General features: G+C 45.7%; 2 protein-coding genes across 5 annotated transcripts in view; both read left to right on the forward strand.

The window, feature by feature from the left end:
• LOC107037943 (pyruvate carboxylase, mitochondrial) overlaps positions 1 to 14,648 on the forward strand; it is a 382,628-nt gene that overhangs the window by 51,759 nt on the left and 316,221 nt on the right. For all 4 annotated transcript variants that reach the window (XM_015256778.1, XM_015256777.1, XM_015256779.1 and 1 more), the window contains one exon: positions 11,795 to 13,561. In XM_015256778.1, the coding sequence (XP_015112264.1) occupies positions 11,968 to 13,561 (1,594 nt within the window). In that variant the 5' untranslated portion in view covers positions 11,795 to 11,967. The remainder of the gene's footprint in view (positions 1 to 11,794; positions 13,562 to 14,648) is intronic.
• On the forward strand, positions 4,342 to 4,761 carry LOC107037939. The gene has a single exon (XM_015256773.1). It carries the CDS (start codon positions 4,342 to 4,344, stop codon positions 4,759 to 4,761), a length of 420 nt encoding a protein of 139 aa, XP_015112259.1.

Raw genomic sequence — 14,648 nt, forward strand, 5'->3', positions numbered from 1 at the left:
CTACTCATGGAGAGTAACTGATATCTACACTGCGAGTGACCATCGGGCAATACTCTGGGAGATTTGCTCTGACCAGAAAGCCAGATCAACCGCAAAGAAGACCAACATTGTTGGTTGGAGAGTGAGCACCTTTGATTTTGGCTCTTACTCGGCGGCATTAGATGACCGTCTGATTACTGGCACGAATGCAACAGCGAAGGCACGGAACATTATGGCGAGGAAGCGGACCACGAATCGACACCCCCCGGTGTATTGGTGGAATGACACCATCGCGGTCCTCCGGAGGGAATGCAACGCAGCTAGGAGGTTGTCCCAACGAGGCCGGAAGAAACCAAACCGAGGAGCTCGAAATGAGGTACAAAAAGCCACGTCGGAAACTGAGCAAGGCGATAAAGCACAACAAGAAGCATTGCTGGAGTGAACTTCTTGCTGAAGTAGAAGGCGATCCCTGGGGGAGAACTTACAAGGTGGTGACGACACGACTGAAAAGTCAACCTATGCCAACACCATCGTGTCCTGTTCTCCTGAGAAAGATGGTTGAAACGCTGTTCCCTCAACAACCAGATTTTCACCGTCCCGCCCGACACCAGGAGGATGAGATCGTAGCGAAAATCACAAGGGAAGAGTTGATGGAGGCCTACATGCGAGTGGGTAACACAAAGGCCCCTGGTCCGGACGGTATCCCCAACATTGCACTGAAATCGGCAATCCAAGCGATGCCAGAGCAGTTTCTAGACGTCTATAATGAGTGCTTCAAAGAAGGCATATTTCCTGCCATGTGGAAGCAGCAGAGGCTGGTTTTGCTCCCAAAAGGGAACAAGCCGCCGGACGAACCTTCATCATACCGTCCTCTCTGCATGCTCGACACAGCCGGTAAGATCCTCGAGCGTATAATCCATCAGAGAATAGAAGCAGCTGTTGAATCATTGCTAGCCGAAAATCAATATGGTTTCCGGAAAGGTCGATCCACATTGGATGCCATCAACCTTGTTGATACCGCCAGGAGAGCGATTTCAGGGGAAAGATGGCTCAATGACACTAAGGAGTACTGCCTAGTAGTAATACTGGATATCAAGAATGCCTTCAACTCAGCCCGTTGGGACTGCATCATGGAGGCTCTTGCCAAATTGGACGTACCAGGATACTTGCGGAGGATGGTTTACAGCGATTTCACCGGGAGGATTCTCAAGTACGACACGGAGTGTGGTCCCAAGCAGTATGAAGTCACGGGAGGGGTACTCCAAGGCTCAGTACTGGGTCCTTTACTATGGAACATGTACGACGGGCTGCTGAAGCTGAAAATGCCGCGGAGAACCGAGCTCGTGGCATTCGCAGATGACGTGGCCGTAGTCATCGTCGGGAAGTACCTGAAGGAGATGAATCGTGTCTTCAGTACAACGTTTGAAACGATCCGCTGTTGGATGGACTCTGTTCGACTGGACCTGGCGGAGCATAAGACGGAAGCCGTATTGATCACCAGTAGAAAGAAGATCGAGACGATCACACTGCAAGTCGGGTCTTGTGAAATCACCTCTCAGCCATTCATTCGATACCTGGGGGTGATGATCGATGCACGACTGAAGGTCAAGCAGCAAGCAGAGCATGTGGGGGCCAAGGCATCTGGCGTTAGATCCACCTTATCACGCCTCATGTCTAACATCGGGGGACCCAAGCAAAGAAGACGGGCACTGTTGTCTTCAGTGATTACTTCGGTGCTCACATATGGTATTCCCATTTGGGGAGAGGTATTCCAGTTGCAGGAAGCGCGACGTAAGATCGCACCAGTCTACCGACTGAGTGCCCTTAGAGTTGCAAGTGCATATCAGACAGTTTCTGAGGACGCGGTGTGTGTCATCACAGGAATGCTGCCGATAGAAATAATGGCTGAGGAGCGGAAGGTCTTGTACAAACGTAGGAGATCCGAAGCGCTAAGTCCCGAGGAGCTGACGCTGGAAGAGAGGCGGAACAGCCTGCGGAAATGGCAGCTGAAGTGGGACAACTCCACCAAAGGGAGATGGACCTATCGTCTGATCCCCAAGGTGAATGTCTGGCTAAATCGAAACCACGGAGAGGTGAACTACTACCTAACGCAGATGCTTACGGGGCACGGGTGCTTTAGAGCGTATCTTCATAAATTTAAATATGAAGATTCCTCGAAATGCNGTGAATGTCTGGCTAAATCGAAACCACGGAGAGGTGAACTACTACCTAACGCAGATGCTTACGGGGCATAGGTGCTTTAGAGCGTATCTGCTGTAACGAGATTTTCTCGTTACGGGTTGAAATCCCCTTAAAAAGATACGTGAACTCTAAAATTGAGACAGGAGGCGACATCTAGAGGCGGCTGAAGGAAGCCGCGACTAGATGAACTGAGCGACAAACCGATGAAAGACCTAAGGCATAGCGGTTATGGGTGAAACCGCGACCCCTGGAGGTCTGGAGGACGTTACTAGACTATCGCTATTTTGGAATTCGCCCAGCATGTGCTAGGGGAAAAGGGGCCGACGTACAGGCTGTCCAACTGGGCGATTCCATAGGCTATGTCAGAGTAGACTAGGGACCAACGGCCAGGTGAGAGGACTGGTGCCCCCGGGATCCCGTCGGGTTGATTGGTGGGGATAGGGTAACGGAATGACCTATCGTCGCTGAGATATCCAGACTAGGGGGAGAAGGCCCTAGTAAGATTCTGAGTTAGTCGAACGCGGACGCTCGAGCGGGGAAGTCGAAAGGATTTCCCCGATATATACTGTGGTGTTGGCCTGAAAGAGGGCCACGGGAATGGTGGGCGAATAGCTCAGCGCGGCCAGGTGCATAACTGCATCCCCCACAAATGGAAAAAAGAGTTATTTCGGAACTCTTAGTGCCGACTTTGTTGTTTCCGGCGTTATCCGGCTCGGCGAAACAAATGTCGTGCACATGGGCCCGTGGGTCTGGAGTAGAGATCGTCCTCCTGTCGACCCGACCATGTGCCGACATTCGAGTACCCGGAGACGGTGACGTGCGATGACCGAAGCGGTAACTGGTGGCCGAGAGTGTGGGTGGTCGTGAAGTGGGTAACAGTGTTCCACTTTGGTCGGATCAGCCTCTCGGCGTCCCAGGCTCTGAGGAGTCCCGGCTGATTCGCATTTAATTCTGAAAACCCTCCCGAGTCGAAATACTCGAGAGGCGAAAGCCTACTGAGAAAATGTAAAACGCTCCAGGACGAGAGTAAATTCACTTTACATGGATGATTAGGCCGTGAGGCTTAATGTCCAGCCTGAAATAGTGGCTGGTGACGTTTGGCATAAGATACTCCTGGTGGACCTCGCCCACTCGACCGTGTCACACTGATGCTAGCTGGGCAACCCTTTGCCCGGCCACAGAAGTCCGCTGAGTGGACGAGTTTGCCTCAGAGGCCGGTTTTCGTCGAACCTCCCGTGAAGGTTCGGCTGGCGCCCGACTATTGAGCGATAGAGACGGCTAAAAAGTAGTTTGGATTTTTCCTGGGTGAACAACCCGGGAAAATATCCTTACACTGCATAAATTTAAATATGAAGATTCCTCGAAATGCCCAACCTGCACGGACGTGGATGAAGATGCGGAGCATGTGTTCTTCGTATGCCCTCGTTTCAGCGAGACAAGGCGTACCTGGGTGTCTTCACATGGAAGGGAAGTATTGCCTGAAAATCTGATGGATACTTTACTATCATCGCAGGCAGCCTGGGACGCGACGAGCCATTTTGCGGCTGAAGTCACGAAAGAGCTCAGAAAAGAGGAACGCGAGCGCAGAGCCGCAACTTAGACGGAGAACCTACTGGAACCTTCTACCTACACCCAAGAACTTAGTAGGCTAGGAGGACGTACATTAGGCTGGAAAGAGGAAGAGCCAATAGCTGTGACCTCCCTCGCGAAGTAATACTTAACGGTGGTGCCGCGAGGGAAAGAACGGTCAGGGATGAGCGGGGTCAAGTGGTTTAGTGGGGGCGGGCCCCACACAGGGTGTGGCAGCAGCACGACACTAGTTATCGCAAGNTAAAGAGGAAGGGCCAATAGCTGTGACCTCCCTTGCGAAGTAATACTTAGGGGTGGTGCCGCGAGGGAAAGAAAGGTCAAGGATGAGCGGGGTCAAGTGGTTTAGTGGGTGCGGGCCCCACACAGGGTGTGGCAGCAGCACGACACTAGTTATCGCAAGTGTTATGCTGTTGCCTCACTATCGTGCGGACAGGAACATTTGCCTCAAGACCTCGGGAAAAAAAAACCCTTGCCGTGATGATCACAAGCAGGAAACAAGTTGAGACTTTAACGCTGCAAGTCGGGGACTATGAACTCACTTCCCAGCCGTTCATTCGGTATTTAGGAGTGATGATCGACGCTCGACTGAATTTCAAACAGCAAGCAGAGCACGTGGCTGCCAAGGCCTCTGGAGTAAGAGCCACCTTGTCGCGCCTTATGCCGAATATAGGTGGTCCAAAGCAGAGGAGGCGAGCATTACTGTTGTCGGTGATCACGTCGGTGCTCACGTACGGTATTGCCACTTGGGTTGATGCACTACAGTTGCAGGAATCATGGCGGAAGGTTGCACCAGTCTACCGACTGAGTGCTCTGCGAGTTGCGAGTGCATACCGTACGGTGTCCGAGGACGCAGTTTGCGTCATCTCCGGGATGCTACCTATAGAAGTTCTGGCCGAGGAACGAAGATCTCTGTATCGACGAAGGAAATCGGAAGCACTGAGCGCAATAGAACTCAGCACGGAAGAGAGGCGTAAGAGTCTGCAACGATAGCAACTAAATTGGGACTTATCTACCAACGGGAGATGGACTTATCGCCTGATCCCACGGGTGGATATCTGGCTGAATCGCAATCATGGAGATGTCAATTATTATCTCACATAGATGCTGTCGAGACATGGGTGCTTTCGGGCTTATCTTTATAAATTCAAACATGAGGACTCCCCGAAGTGCCCGGTCTGCACAGGAGAAGACGAAGATTCGCAACATGTGTTTTTTAAATGCCCCCGTTTCAGTGAGAGCCGGTGTACTTGGAAATCAGCCCTGGAAAGCGAAGTCTTGCCTGAGAACCTGGTGGAAGCTATGCTATCATCGCAGGCAGCTTGGGACGCAGCGAGCAACTTCGCGGCAGAAGTCATGAAGGAGCTCAGAAGAGAGGAACGCGAGCGCAGAGCTGCAGAATAGACGGGGAACCTATTGGAACCTCCTTCCCAGGCACAACATCTGAGTAGGGTAGGGGGACGTACATTAGGTGGAAAATGAGGAAGAGCGAATAGCTGAGACCTCCCTCGCCAAGTAATACTTAACGGTGGTGCCGCGAGGGAAAGTAAGGTCAACGAATTTCCGGGGTCAAGTGGTTTAGTGGGTGGGGGCCCCACACAGGGTGGCAGTACCCGTCATGTTACTGTCCACTATCGTGCAGTCAGGTACATTTCCCCCAAGACCTCGAAAAAAAAACACCCTTGCACACACACACGTTTGCACACACGCACACACTCACAATCAGTTTTTTGCAAATGCCAAGGAATAATTGTGGTGGTCACAGAGTGGGCTCATAGAGTGCAACACTTTTTTTCTGAATACTACTCTTTTCTTATGATTCCTATTGAATTCGTATTAGGACTAAACGAATCGGGAAGTTCTTAGTGCGGCCCGAACGGGTCACACCCACTTCTACCCACCGGTACCAACGCACATAAATTCGGGAGCGAGCGACCGACAACCCAGTGGTTGATTTAATAATTTAGACGCCACGTAAACACACGCCACCTAGCTGGCTAGTTATTTAGCCGTACAAATCATCTTGTGACATTCTGTATAATATCCGCTCATGCATGGAAACACTTTACTCGCAAAAAGTCTGATATATAAATCCCGTACATGGGAAACACTACCATATATGTCACCCTCATATGAAAATAGGTAAATAGAACCCGTCAGCGTATTAAACGACGCGCGAAAAAAATTTAATGGAAAATTCTAACGAATTCACTAGATAATTCTGTTTATCAATTTATTTATTTATTTATAATGCACTCTTGTGACATGGTCACAGTACATAAATCATAAAACAATGGGGGTTACACAGTGGTTTGGACCCTTAAAATATATGTATACATAAAATCAAGCAATAGAAGCTAAAAAGCAATATACAATAATATACAAAAGTCCATAATGGATAGGTGGTTGAATCACAGAGTGAAAGCAGAATAATTATAGATGACAGGCTCAAAATGGCTCAAAAGGAGGGATGGAAAATTATTTAAAACAGTTTTATGAAAGAGTTGCGTGAAAAAATAGCAAGAGAGATCGGCTGATACGGCGTGAATACCGAAAATTGTGAAAGAAAGATAGATTGAGATGAGTTAAGAGCCGACAATGTTGAAGCGAAGCAGTAATAAATTTTTGAGATAAATAAAAAGAATGTCGGCTTCTTTCGGCGTTCTGACTCTTAGCATCTCCTGTATTGAGTTCCCAGTGATACTAAACCTGTGCCTGATCATGTCCGATGCAGGGCACGAGGTCAAAAAATGCTGAAGGTCGTCTGGGCAATCCCATTTACACACAGGGTAAAAATTGTCGGGGGTGAGCTTGATGCGATGACTGTTCCAATATAAGCAAATTCCTCTTTTAGAGGCTACTCTCACTTGGCTTATGAGGGCAAGTTTCTTGAAGTTCAGGTCAAAGTGCAGGTAGTTGGGTGCATCCTGAAGAAAACACTGATACAATGGGCAAAAAGATGAGGCGGCTGCCAGCTCTAGATCATGTTGCCACGAGATAGCCATCATCTTGGCTGCAATGAGATCTATGTGTGCGAAGATCTGGCATGGGTTTGACTGAGGTGAAGCCGAACGACACCAGCTCTCTGCGCAGAGTATTTACCCAGTTGGGATTTTGTGAGAGGGGGTTTCTGGTAGCGATGCTCAGCAGTCTGTTTTACACTGACAGGGGAGTCTGTAATCGTCCACGTTAAGCAGTTTCACCAATCATCTCAGTTTTTTCTTCATTACACCAATCTCCAGACCTGGCATCTTGGGCTCTAGCCGGACGACGTAGTGGGAGTGGAACGAGGCCAGCCATAGAGCTGATTGAAGAATTTGGAGTGTGCTGTGCGCAGGGCGTTCTCGTGGCCATCAGCCCATAATTCAGCTTCATACAGGAGGGTTGCGCTGATAACAGGGCTGAAAAGCTTTTCCGCCGCGAGTGACGATCTGGGTTGTGCTCTTCTCAGCTTCTCCAGGGTTGAGCCAATCGCCTGGTTAGTTTTTGTTACTCGGTCTATGACTGCCTCGTTGAATTTCCCCGATCTGGAGAAGACAATTCCTAGATGTGTAGGACTTTGTAAATTCGATCGTGGCTCCGTTGTAGGTGAAGATGGGCATACTGAGGTATTTTGGGCTCTTGTGTAATATAATTACCTGAGTCTTCTTTGGATTTACAGCTACACCCAGTGACGAGCAGAAGATATATAATGCATTCAGGGTTTTTTGTGTGGCTTGTGCTGAATCAGCTGGAAGCACGATGTCGTCAGCGAAAGCCAGAGCCAATAGCTCGAGCGCCCCTCCCAGACTAGCACCTGTTAATTCAGAGTCCCTCAAGTGTTTTTCTAGACCGCTGATGAATAGCACGAAGAGCAGAGGGCTTAGTGATTCACCTTGAGATGTGCCCTTGGTTATTCTCATCTTGTTCGACTTCACTCCATTGATTTTGTAGAACATGTTGAGTTTCTCGTAAATATCTATGATTGAGTTCAAGGCGCGTGAACCTAGGCCTAGATCCCTCACTTTGTCCCATAATAGATTGTGTTGTACCGAATCGAACGCCTGTCTGAAGTCTACGAAGACAGCAAACAGGTATCTGCCAGGTTGACTCAGAGCTATTTGAGTAGCCGTGAGGAGACTAAACAAGTTGTCGGCACATCCTCTGTTATTATGAAACCCACATTGGTATTCAGGTATGATATTCCCATGTTCCGCCCATTTCTGCATGCGGTTGGCGATGATCTGAGTATATATTTTTGAGATGCAGTTGACCAAGGCAATATTGCGATAGTTGTTCTGGTCCATCTTGTCACCTTTTTTGTGGAGAACAATGGTTTTGACGCTGCCCCAGTATTCTTGTACCACACCAGTTTCCAGGAACTTGTTGAAGAGCTTCATCATTGCTGCAATGCCAGGCGAAGGGAGACTTTTGTAGAATTCATTTGCAAAGGCATTTGGTCCAGGTGCTTTGCCGTTTGACAGGTGCTTCAAGGTTTGCGGATCTCCTCAACGGAGATGACTGAGTCGAGCACTGGATGAGTAAGTTCGAAGCGCTGCCTGGGAATCTCTGTGTGACTTACAGTATAATGCGAGAGATAAAATCGTTCTCAAGTGTCCACATGGAGGGGGCATGGTGAAGATGCTCTTGGGGTGAATTTCCGAAGCGTCGCCCAAAATTCCTTGCTGTTGCGAACATTGGAGATGGCGGCAATTTCTAGGGTTCTGTTTTCATGCTCCAATGAGTTCATGGTAGAAATCAGCGTTTTCTTTGCGTCCAGGTAATTTTCTCTGAGCGATTTCTCAAAGGACGCATTTTTGGCAATTTTTAATAGATGGCGTACATTTTTTTTCATCTCTTTGCATTTCGAGGCTATCTGCGAGGGCGGTCCTAGATAGGGCTTTCCTGAGTCATAGGTTTTGCACCGTTTGTCTGTGGTGGCTGCTACCTTGATAGTGCATTCTAAATGTTGGTCTAATGTGCCAGTGTCTTCCCCGTTGCTGTTGAAGGAGGACCATGCGTCACAGAGATAGTGAATATATGTATGAAACTCTTCGCTTGATTTTGCCCAGATACTTGTCTTCTATTTTTGCGGGTGTGGCGTTGCTTGGTGATAGCAAAGAGGTATATTCTGGGGTTAGGTGTGTTAGTTGAATTTCGTAGATCAAGTGCGGGGATCTTGTGCCATGGGGAATGACCTGGGAGTTCAAAATTGAATGTGTGGCGATACGATTTACCCAGGCAGTATCAATGACACTCGCTCCTCTCTGGTGGATATATGTCAGGCTTGCTAGTGAGTCCGATTCAGTCCTGCCGTTTAGGAGTATGAAGCCAAGACTACTTAGTTCGTCCTCCAAGAGTTTCCCTCCACGTGAAATAGGTGAGAGCTCTCGGTGATGTGATAGTCAACCTGGTTCAGGCAGGCTACTCTCGCGTTGAGGTCTCCCATAATGATGAAGGGGGCATTTGGATTCCTCTGACTGTAAATGCTGATAACATCGGAGAGCTCGCTGACTGCGCATTCTTCATCTAGATCCGGATTGAAGTAGGCTAAGCAAAATAAAAATTCGGTGTTATCAATTTTTAGAGAAAACAGAAGGTAATTCTCTGATCTCACTAGGATAGATTGAGTATACCAGTTGCTATTTTTCTTGATGAAGAGCATAATACCCCCAGAGGGTCTGCCAGTGAGACAGGATCTCGTCGCAGAGATTTGGAATGGCTGAAAACTTGCGAGAAATCTTGGAAAATATTTCACTTCCTTGTCCTGCCAGGTTTCCAGTATGCCGAAGAACTCTAATCTCGAGAGGTACTGCATCATAGGTTTGTCGAGGTTGAAGAGGTTTTTGAGTCCGTCTATATTCCAGAATGCAAAGGGTAGTGTTTGGATATTGCTGGATGATTGCCATTTTCTAAGAGGGAGGAGGAGTGGAAGTGTGGGTAAACTGGTAGATGATAGTTTTTGAGTTGATTGAGGGGTGGTGGGGCGGGGGGGAGTTATTTACTATAGGCATAAGCTTGAAGGGATGAGAGACGAAAAAAATTCTTCGCAGCGGTGGTCTCTGGTGGTGTAGCTTCTGCTCCTGCATCATTTTGCTTCTTCAAGGAGGGAGTAAGTTCAGCAACCAATAAAGGAGTGCCTTGGCGCTTGTTTGCATTGCTGTGACTGTTTGGTATATTTTTGACAGGACGTCTCCCTGGGTGTCTTCTTCAGCTGGAGGGCCTCTTCTATGGAGGTTCTTTTGTTACCTATCTATATGTCGCCGTCTCTCAGAGGAGCTTCGTAACCTTTCTGCTTCAGGTTCTGCACTAGGGGGATCAATTCCTTGCAAGTAGCAATGGTGACCTTGTCGTAATCCTTTGAAATGGAGATCTTGGCGCCTTTTAGCATGGAAGCATTCTTAAGGATGGAAATTTTCGTGTTGAAAGATGTGCACGCTGCAATGACAGCACGAGGTAGAGGATGGCATAGGTCGAGGATTATCCCCTCGACCTGTACCAATTATTTTTACATAATTGATCTCTTGAGGTTGCAGGGTTATTGCTAATTTTTCTTTGAAGAATTTGAGCAAGGAGTCAATCAAGGAGGAAGGTGGAGAGGCATCTGCAAGTCCATGGATAATCAGGTTGTTTTGACGTCTCTGGTCTTCTATCAATTTCCCCTGAGCATCGATAGTCCTGTGGAGCTGTCGATTTTCCTCAATCAGTGATCGAATTTTATCCGTATTGTCTTGGACTTGTATCTACATAGAGTCAATGGCCTCAGTTGCCGACGCTGAAACTATTTCTTTGAGTCTTGGGTCTAGAAGCGTGAGGTATTGACCGACTGACATCTCGCTTATCTTCTTGTCTAAGTCTGACATGGTAGTATGAATGCCCTCATAGATGGGGCTACATACAATAAATTATAAGGAGAGAAGGCAGCAAAAGAAGCAATCTAGTGCCTGCGGATGTCTATGCAGTGTCTTTACCATGCAAACTGTACCCATTTGAGTGGGGTCCGAAAAGGAGAATCCAGAAGATGAAGGATTATGAACACAACAGGTTATTTTTTCCACATGAAGAAAATTTTCTTGGGAGTGGCGGGTTTCCGAGGGCCATTAATAAGGGTAACTATCCTCTGCAGCCTTTTAGGTTAAGCCACGTTCTGATGCAAAAATTGAAGCGCGTGAGGACAACACAGCAAGCGAAATAAGCTCTAAGCCAGAAGCCAAATCACGAATATACGTGAGCACCAGAAAAATGCACCCCAAGCGTAGTAAAGCGCAAAAATTTAATAAAAAAACCACAGTCCCAAACAAAACACGTACTTCTGCTATCAATGCTCAGTGGCTCCCCCCTAGTTAATTCTATTACTTTTCTATTCGTTTGTACCTGTTTCTATTGAAATCTATTGACATACTTATTATAGAATTTCCTCAGCTCAAATTTTAAAAGTTTTTTTGTGAGAATTCGGTAAAGGGTGGATGGGTTTTGTAACGTATAACACTTGGAATTGGTATATATTGTATTAGATTTATTCACAGCCAACTTAACATGGTTTACACCATGAGAGCTGGAACGAGAATGTGCTCTCGCGACAACGGTATTAATCATCCGATTGAGGATGTTCGAATTATTACGAATCGTCGCGAGGTGTTGTGGTATGGTATTCGGTTGCTAAGCCAAGCCCGAACACAATACATTGAAATAATCTTAAATAAATATATAAGTAGCTTCACTACATTTTTTTCACTCTATTTTTCATTTCTTTCCATCAAGAACATCAAACAAAAAAAACCATGGAAAATTTGAGCCGAGAAAATTCTACAGCAAATATCTCAATAGAATGAGTTCAATAGAAAAACCGTATTCCATTGATACTGTCTATAAAATATTGTCTATTGGACATTTAAATAGAATCGGTCAAAAGCTAGTAGAGTTCAATAGAAATCCAATAGTTGAAAGGAAAATCGCAGTGAGGACGATAACATTTCCTACTGATCATCTGCACACATATTTATATTTCTACAATATACTTCAACAATCATTAAAATTTATGTTCCAGACCAATTAAATCAACAATAAGGAACCTGCTCACAGAACTAATTGTAGTTAATCTCACCTGCAAGAAAATTGGACGAGACCTGTAAATAAAAAATAAAAAAAAGATAAATTCTACTTAGATCCTTCTAAACGATCTCATATCCACCCGAAATCAGAATCTTCAAAACTATCAGAATGTACTCAGTTCACAGAGCTAGCCGGGCACTGACTCCCCAACGCTTGACCCTTCGAACTTTTAATTCAAGTTTCGGCACCGATATCCAATATAAGCCAATTCGCAGCGTATTAGTTGCCAACCGAGGCGAGATCGCCATTAGAATTTTTCGAGCATGCACAGAGCTCGGAATTCGCTCGGTGGCGATCTATTCTGAGCAAGACAAGATGCAGATGCACAGACAAAAGGCGGATGAGAGTTACGTAGTGGGTCGAGGTCTTCCCCCCGTCCAAGCTTACCTGAACGTTGCAGAGATAATAAAAATTGCAAGAGAAAATGATATCGACGCTATTCACCCTGGGTACGGTTTCCTATCTGAAAGATCGGACTTCGCAAAAGCAGTTGTCGACGCTGGAATCAGGTTTATAGGTCCTAGTCCTCATGTAGTCCGGCAGATGGGTGACAAAGTGGCAGCTCGAGCTGCTGCAATTGAAGCAGGTGTTCCAATTGTTCCTGGAACAGACGGGCCAGTGACGTCTTCAGAAGAAGCCATGTCTTTCTGTCAAAAACACGGTCTTCCAGTGATTTTCAAAGCTGCTTACGGTGGTGGTGGTAGGGGGATGCGCGTAGTCAAACAGATGGAAGAGGTCAAGGAGATGTTTGAACGAGCATCCTCAGAAGCCCAAGCAGCTTTTGGCAATGGTGCGTTGTTCATTGAGAAGTTCATCGAACGTCCGAGACATATTGAGGTTCAGCTCCTAGGAGACAATGCAGGAAACGTTGTTCACCTTTACGAAAGAGACTGCTCTGTTCAAAGAAGACATCAGAAGGTTGTGGAGATCGCTCCAGCGCCTCGATTAGATTACAAAGTCAGAGATAAGATGACCGAATATGCTGTAAAATTGGCGCGACACGTGGGGTATTCAAACGCAGGGACTGTGGAATTTCTGGTTGATGAGAATGGAAACTTCTACTTCATTGAGGTAAATGCGAGACTGCAGGTGGAACACACGGTCACTGAGGAGATTACAGGAATCGATCTAGTGCAATCGCAAATTAGGGTTGCTGAGGGTATGACCCTTCCTGAGTTGGGCATGACACAGGAGAAGATTTCTCCTCAGGGGTATGCGATCCAGTGTAGGGTGACTACTGAGGACCCTGCGAAGAATTTCCAGCCGGACACTGGAAGGATCGAAGTTTTCAGATCCGGTGAAGGAATGGGGATTAGATTGGACAGCGCTTCTGCTTTTGCTGGGGCAATCATCTCCCCATATTATGACTCGTTATTGGTAAAGGTTATTGCCCATGCTGCTGATCTCCAGTCATCTTGCGCGAAGATGAACCGAGCTCTGAGGGAATTTAGGGTTAGAGGAGTCAAGACTAATATTCCGTTTCTATTGAATGTACTGGAAAACCAGAAGTTTTTGAATGGAAATGTAGACACTTATTTCATTGATGAAAATCCACAGTTATTCAAGTTTTTATCCAGTCAAAATAGGGCGCAGAAGTTGCTGAATTATTTGGGGAGTGTCTTGGTTAATGGACCGAGTACACCACTAGCAACTCAGCTGAAACCTGCAGAGATCAAGCCACATGTTCCAGAGATAGCTGTCGGTGAGTGTGCGATATTTTTACTGGATCTTAGTAGAATATTCAATGTTTTAAAAATTCAATGTTTACATACGTTACAATGACTTTTTTTCAACTTGAAGAATTTGGATATGTGAGATGTGCACTCGTAACTTTGTAGCTTATGTGCAATAAATTTTTTAGGGATGAATCCCTGGGTTCTGCTATTTGGAGATAAATCTCTCTACAGTGGGTAGATAATGGAATTCGGTACTTTACTTGGTGGGAAAAGAAGTGTTTATTGATTTAAACTAACTCACAATTATCCAGACAGAATATTTATGTAGAAATTACGAAAATGATACAAAATAAGTACTAAGCTTGATTTACGTTGACGATTGAACTCCCGAATATTTATCAGTCCCGCTTATATGAGGTATTCCGTGCCAAATGAGTCAACGGCTGACCCTCACCCTCTTGAAAATTGATAGTGATTTTTTCTACGATTGAGGGGCTTGAAAAAACACCTCTCAAATTTTTTCAGATTTTTTCGATAGCCCAGTTCGGAGATATGATTTTTTTTTTTTTTCCGTTTTTCTTTCATAACTCGAGTTCTACTCATCCAATTTCAATATATTAGAGGTCAAAATTTTCCATTTTTTGCCACCTATAAGAATGTTTTTTGTAAAATTTTTTTCCAATCCCTGGATGCTCAAACTAACGAATTTTCGAAAAAAAAGTTGAAAAACTTGAATGTTGCCAATTACGTCACGGTTGATCATTTTAATTTTCTTTTCAGTAATTGCTCTAATCAAAATGAGAATTTTGAGCCTTCATACATGTTGGGTTTCAACCAAGATCTATTTTTTTAAATTTTTTCTCTTCAAAATTGCGCAAATTCGGCGAAAATACCCTAAAACGACCTTGATTATGTATCGAAAAAATATGTAATATATAAGTATATATTTAAATGCATTTGATACTGTTTACAATCAAAGTCAATCAATGCCATTCTGGGGTATTTTGATCAAATTCGCGAAATTTCGATGGTTGAAAATTGAAAATAAAATAGATCCAGGACGAAACCCAACATGTATGACGGCTTAAAATTTTTGTTTTGATTATAGGAATT

The sequence above is a fragment of the Diachasma alloeum genome, unplaced genomic scaffold, assembly GCF_001412515.2.
Source record: "Diachasma alloeum isolate Michigan unplaced genomic scaffold, Dall2.0 Dall_scaffold_00274, whole genome shotgun sequence".
In the NCBI taxonomy this organism is placed as follows: Eukaryota; Metazoa; Arthropoda; class Insecta; order Hymenoptera; family Braconidae; genus Diachasma; species Diachasma alloeum.

Coding starts and splice junctions, on each gene's coding strand:
- LOC107037939 (XM_015256773.1), top strand. CDS start 4,342: ATGATCGACGCTCGACTGAATTTCAAACAGCAAGCAGAGCACGTGGCT.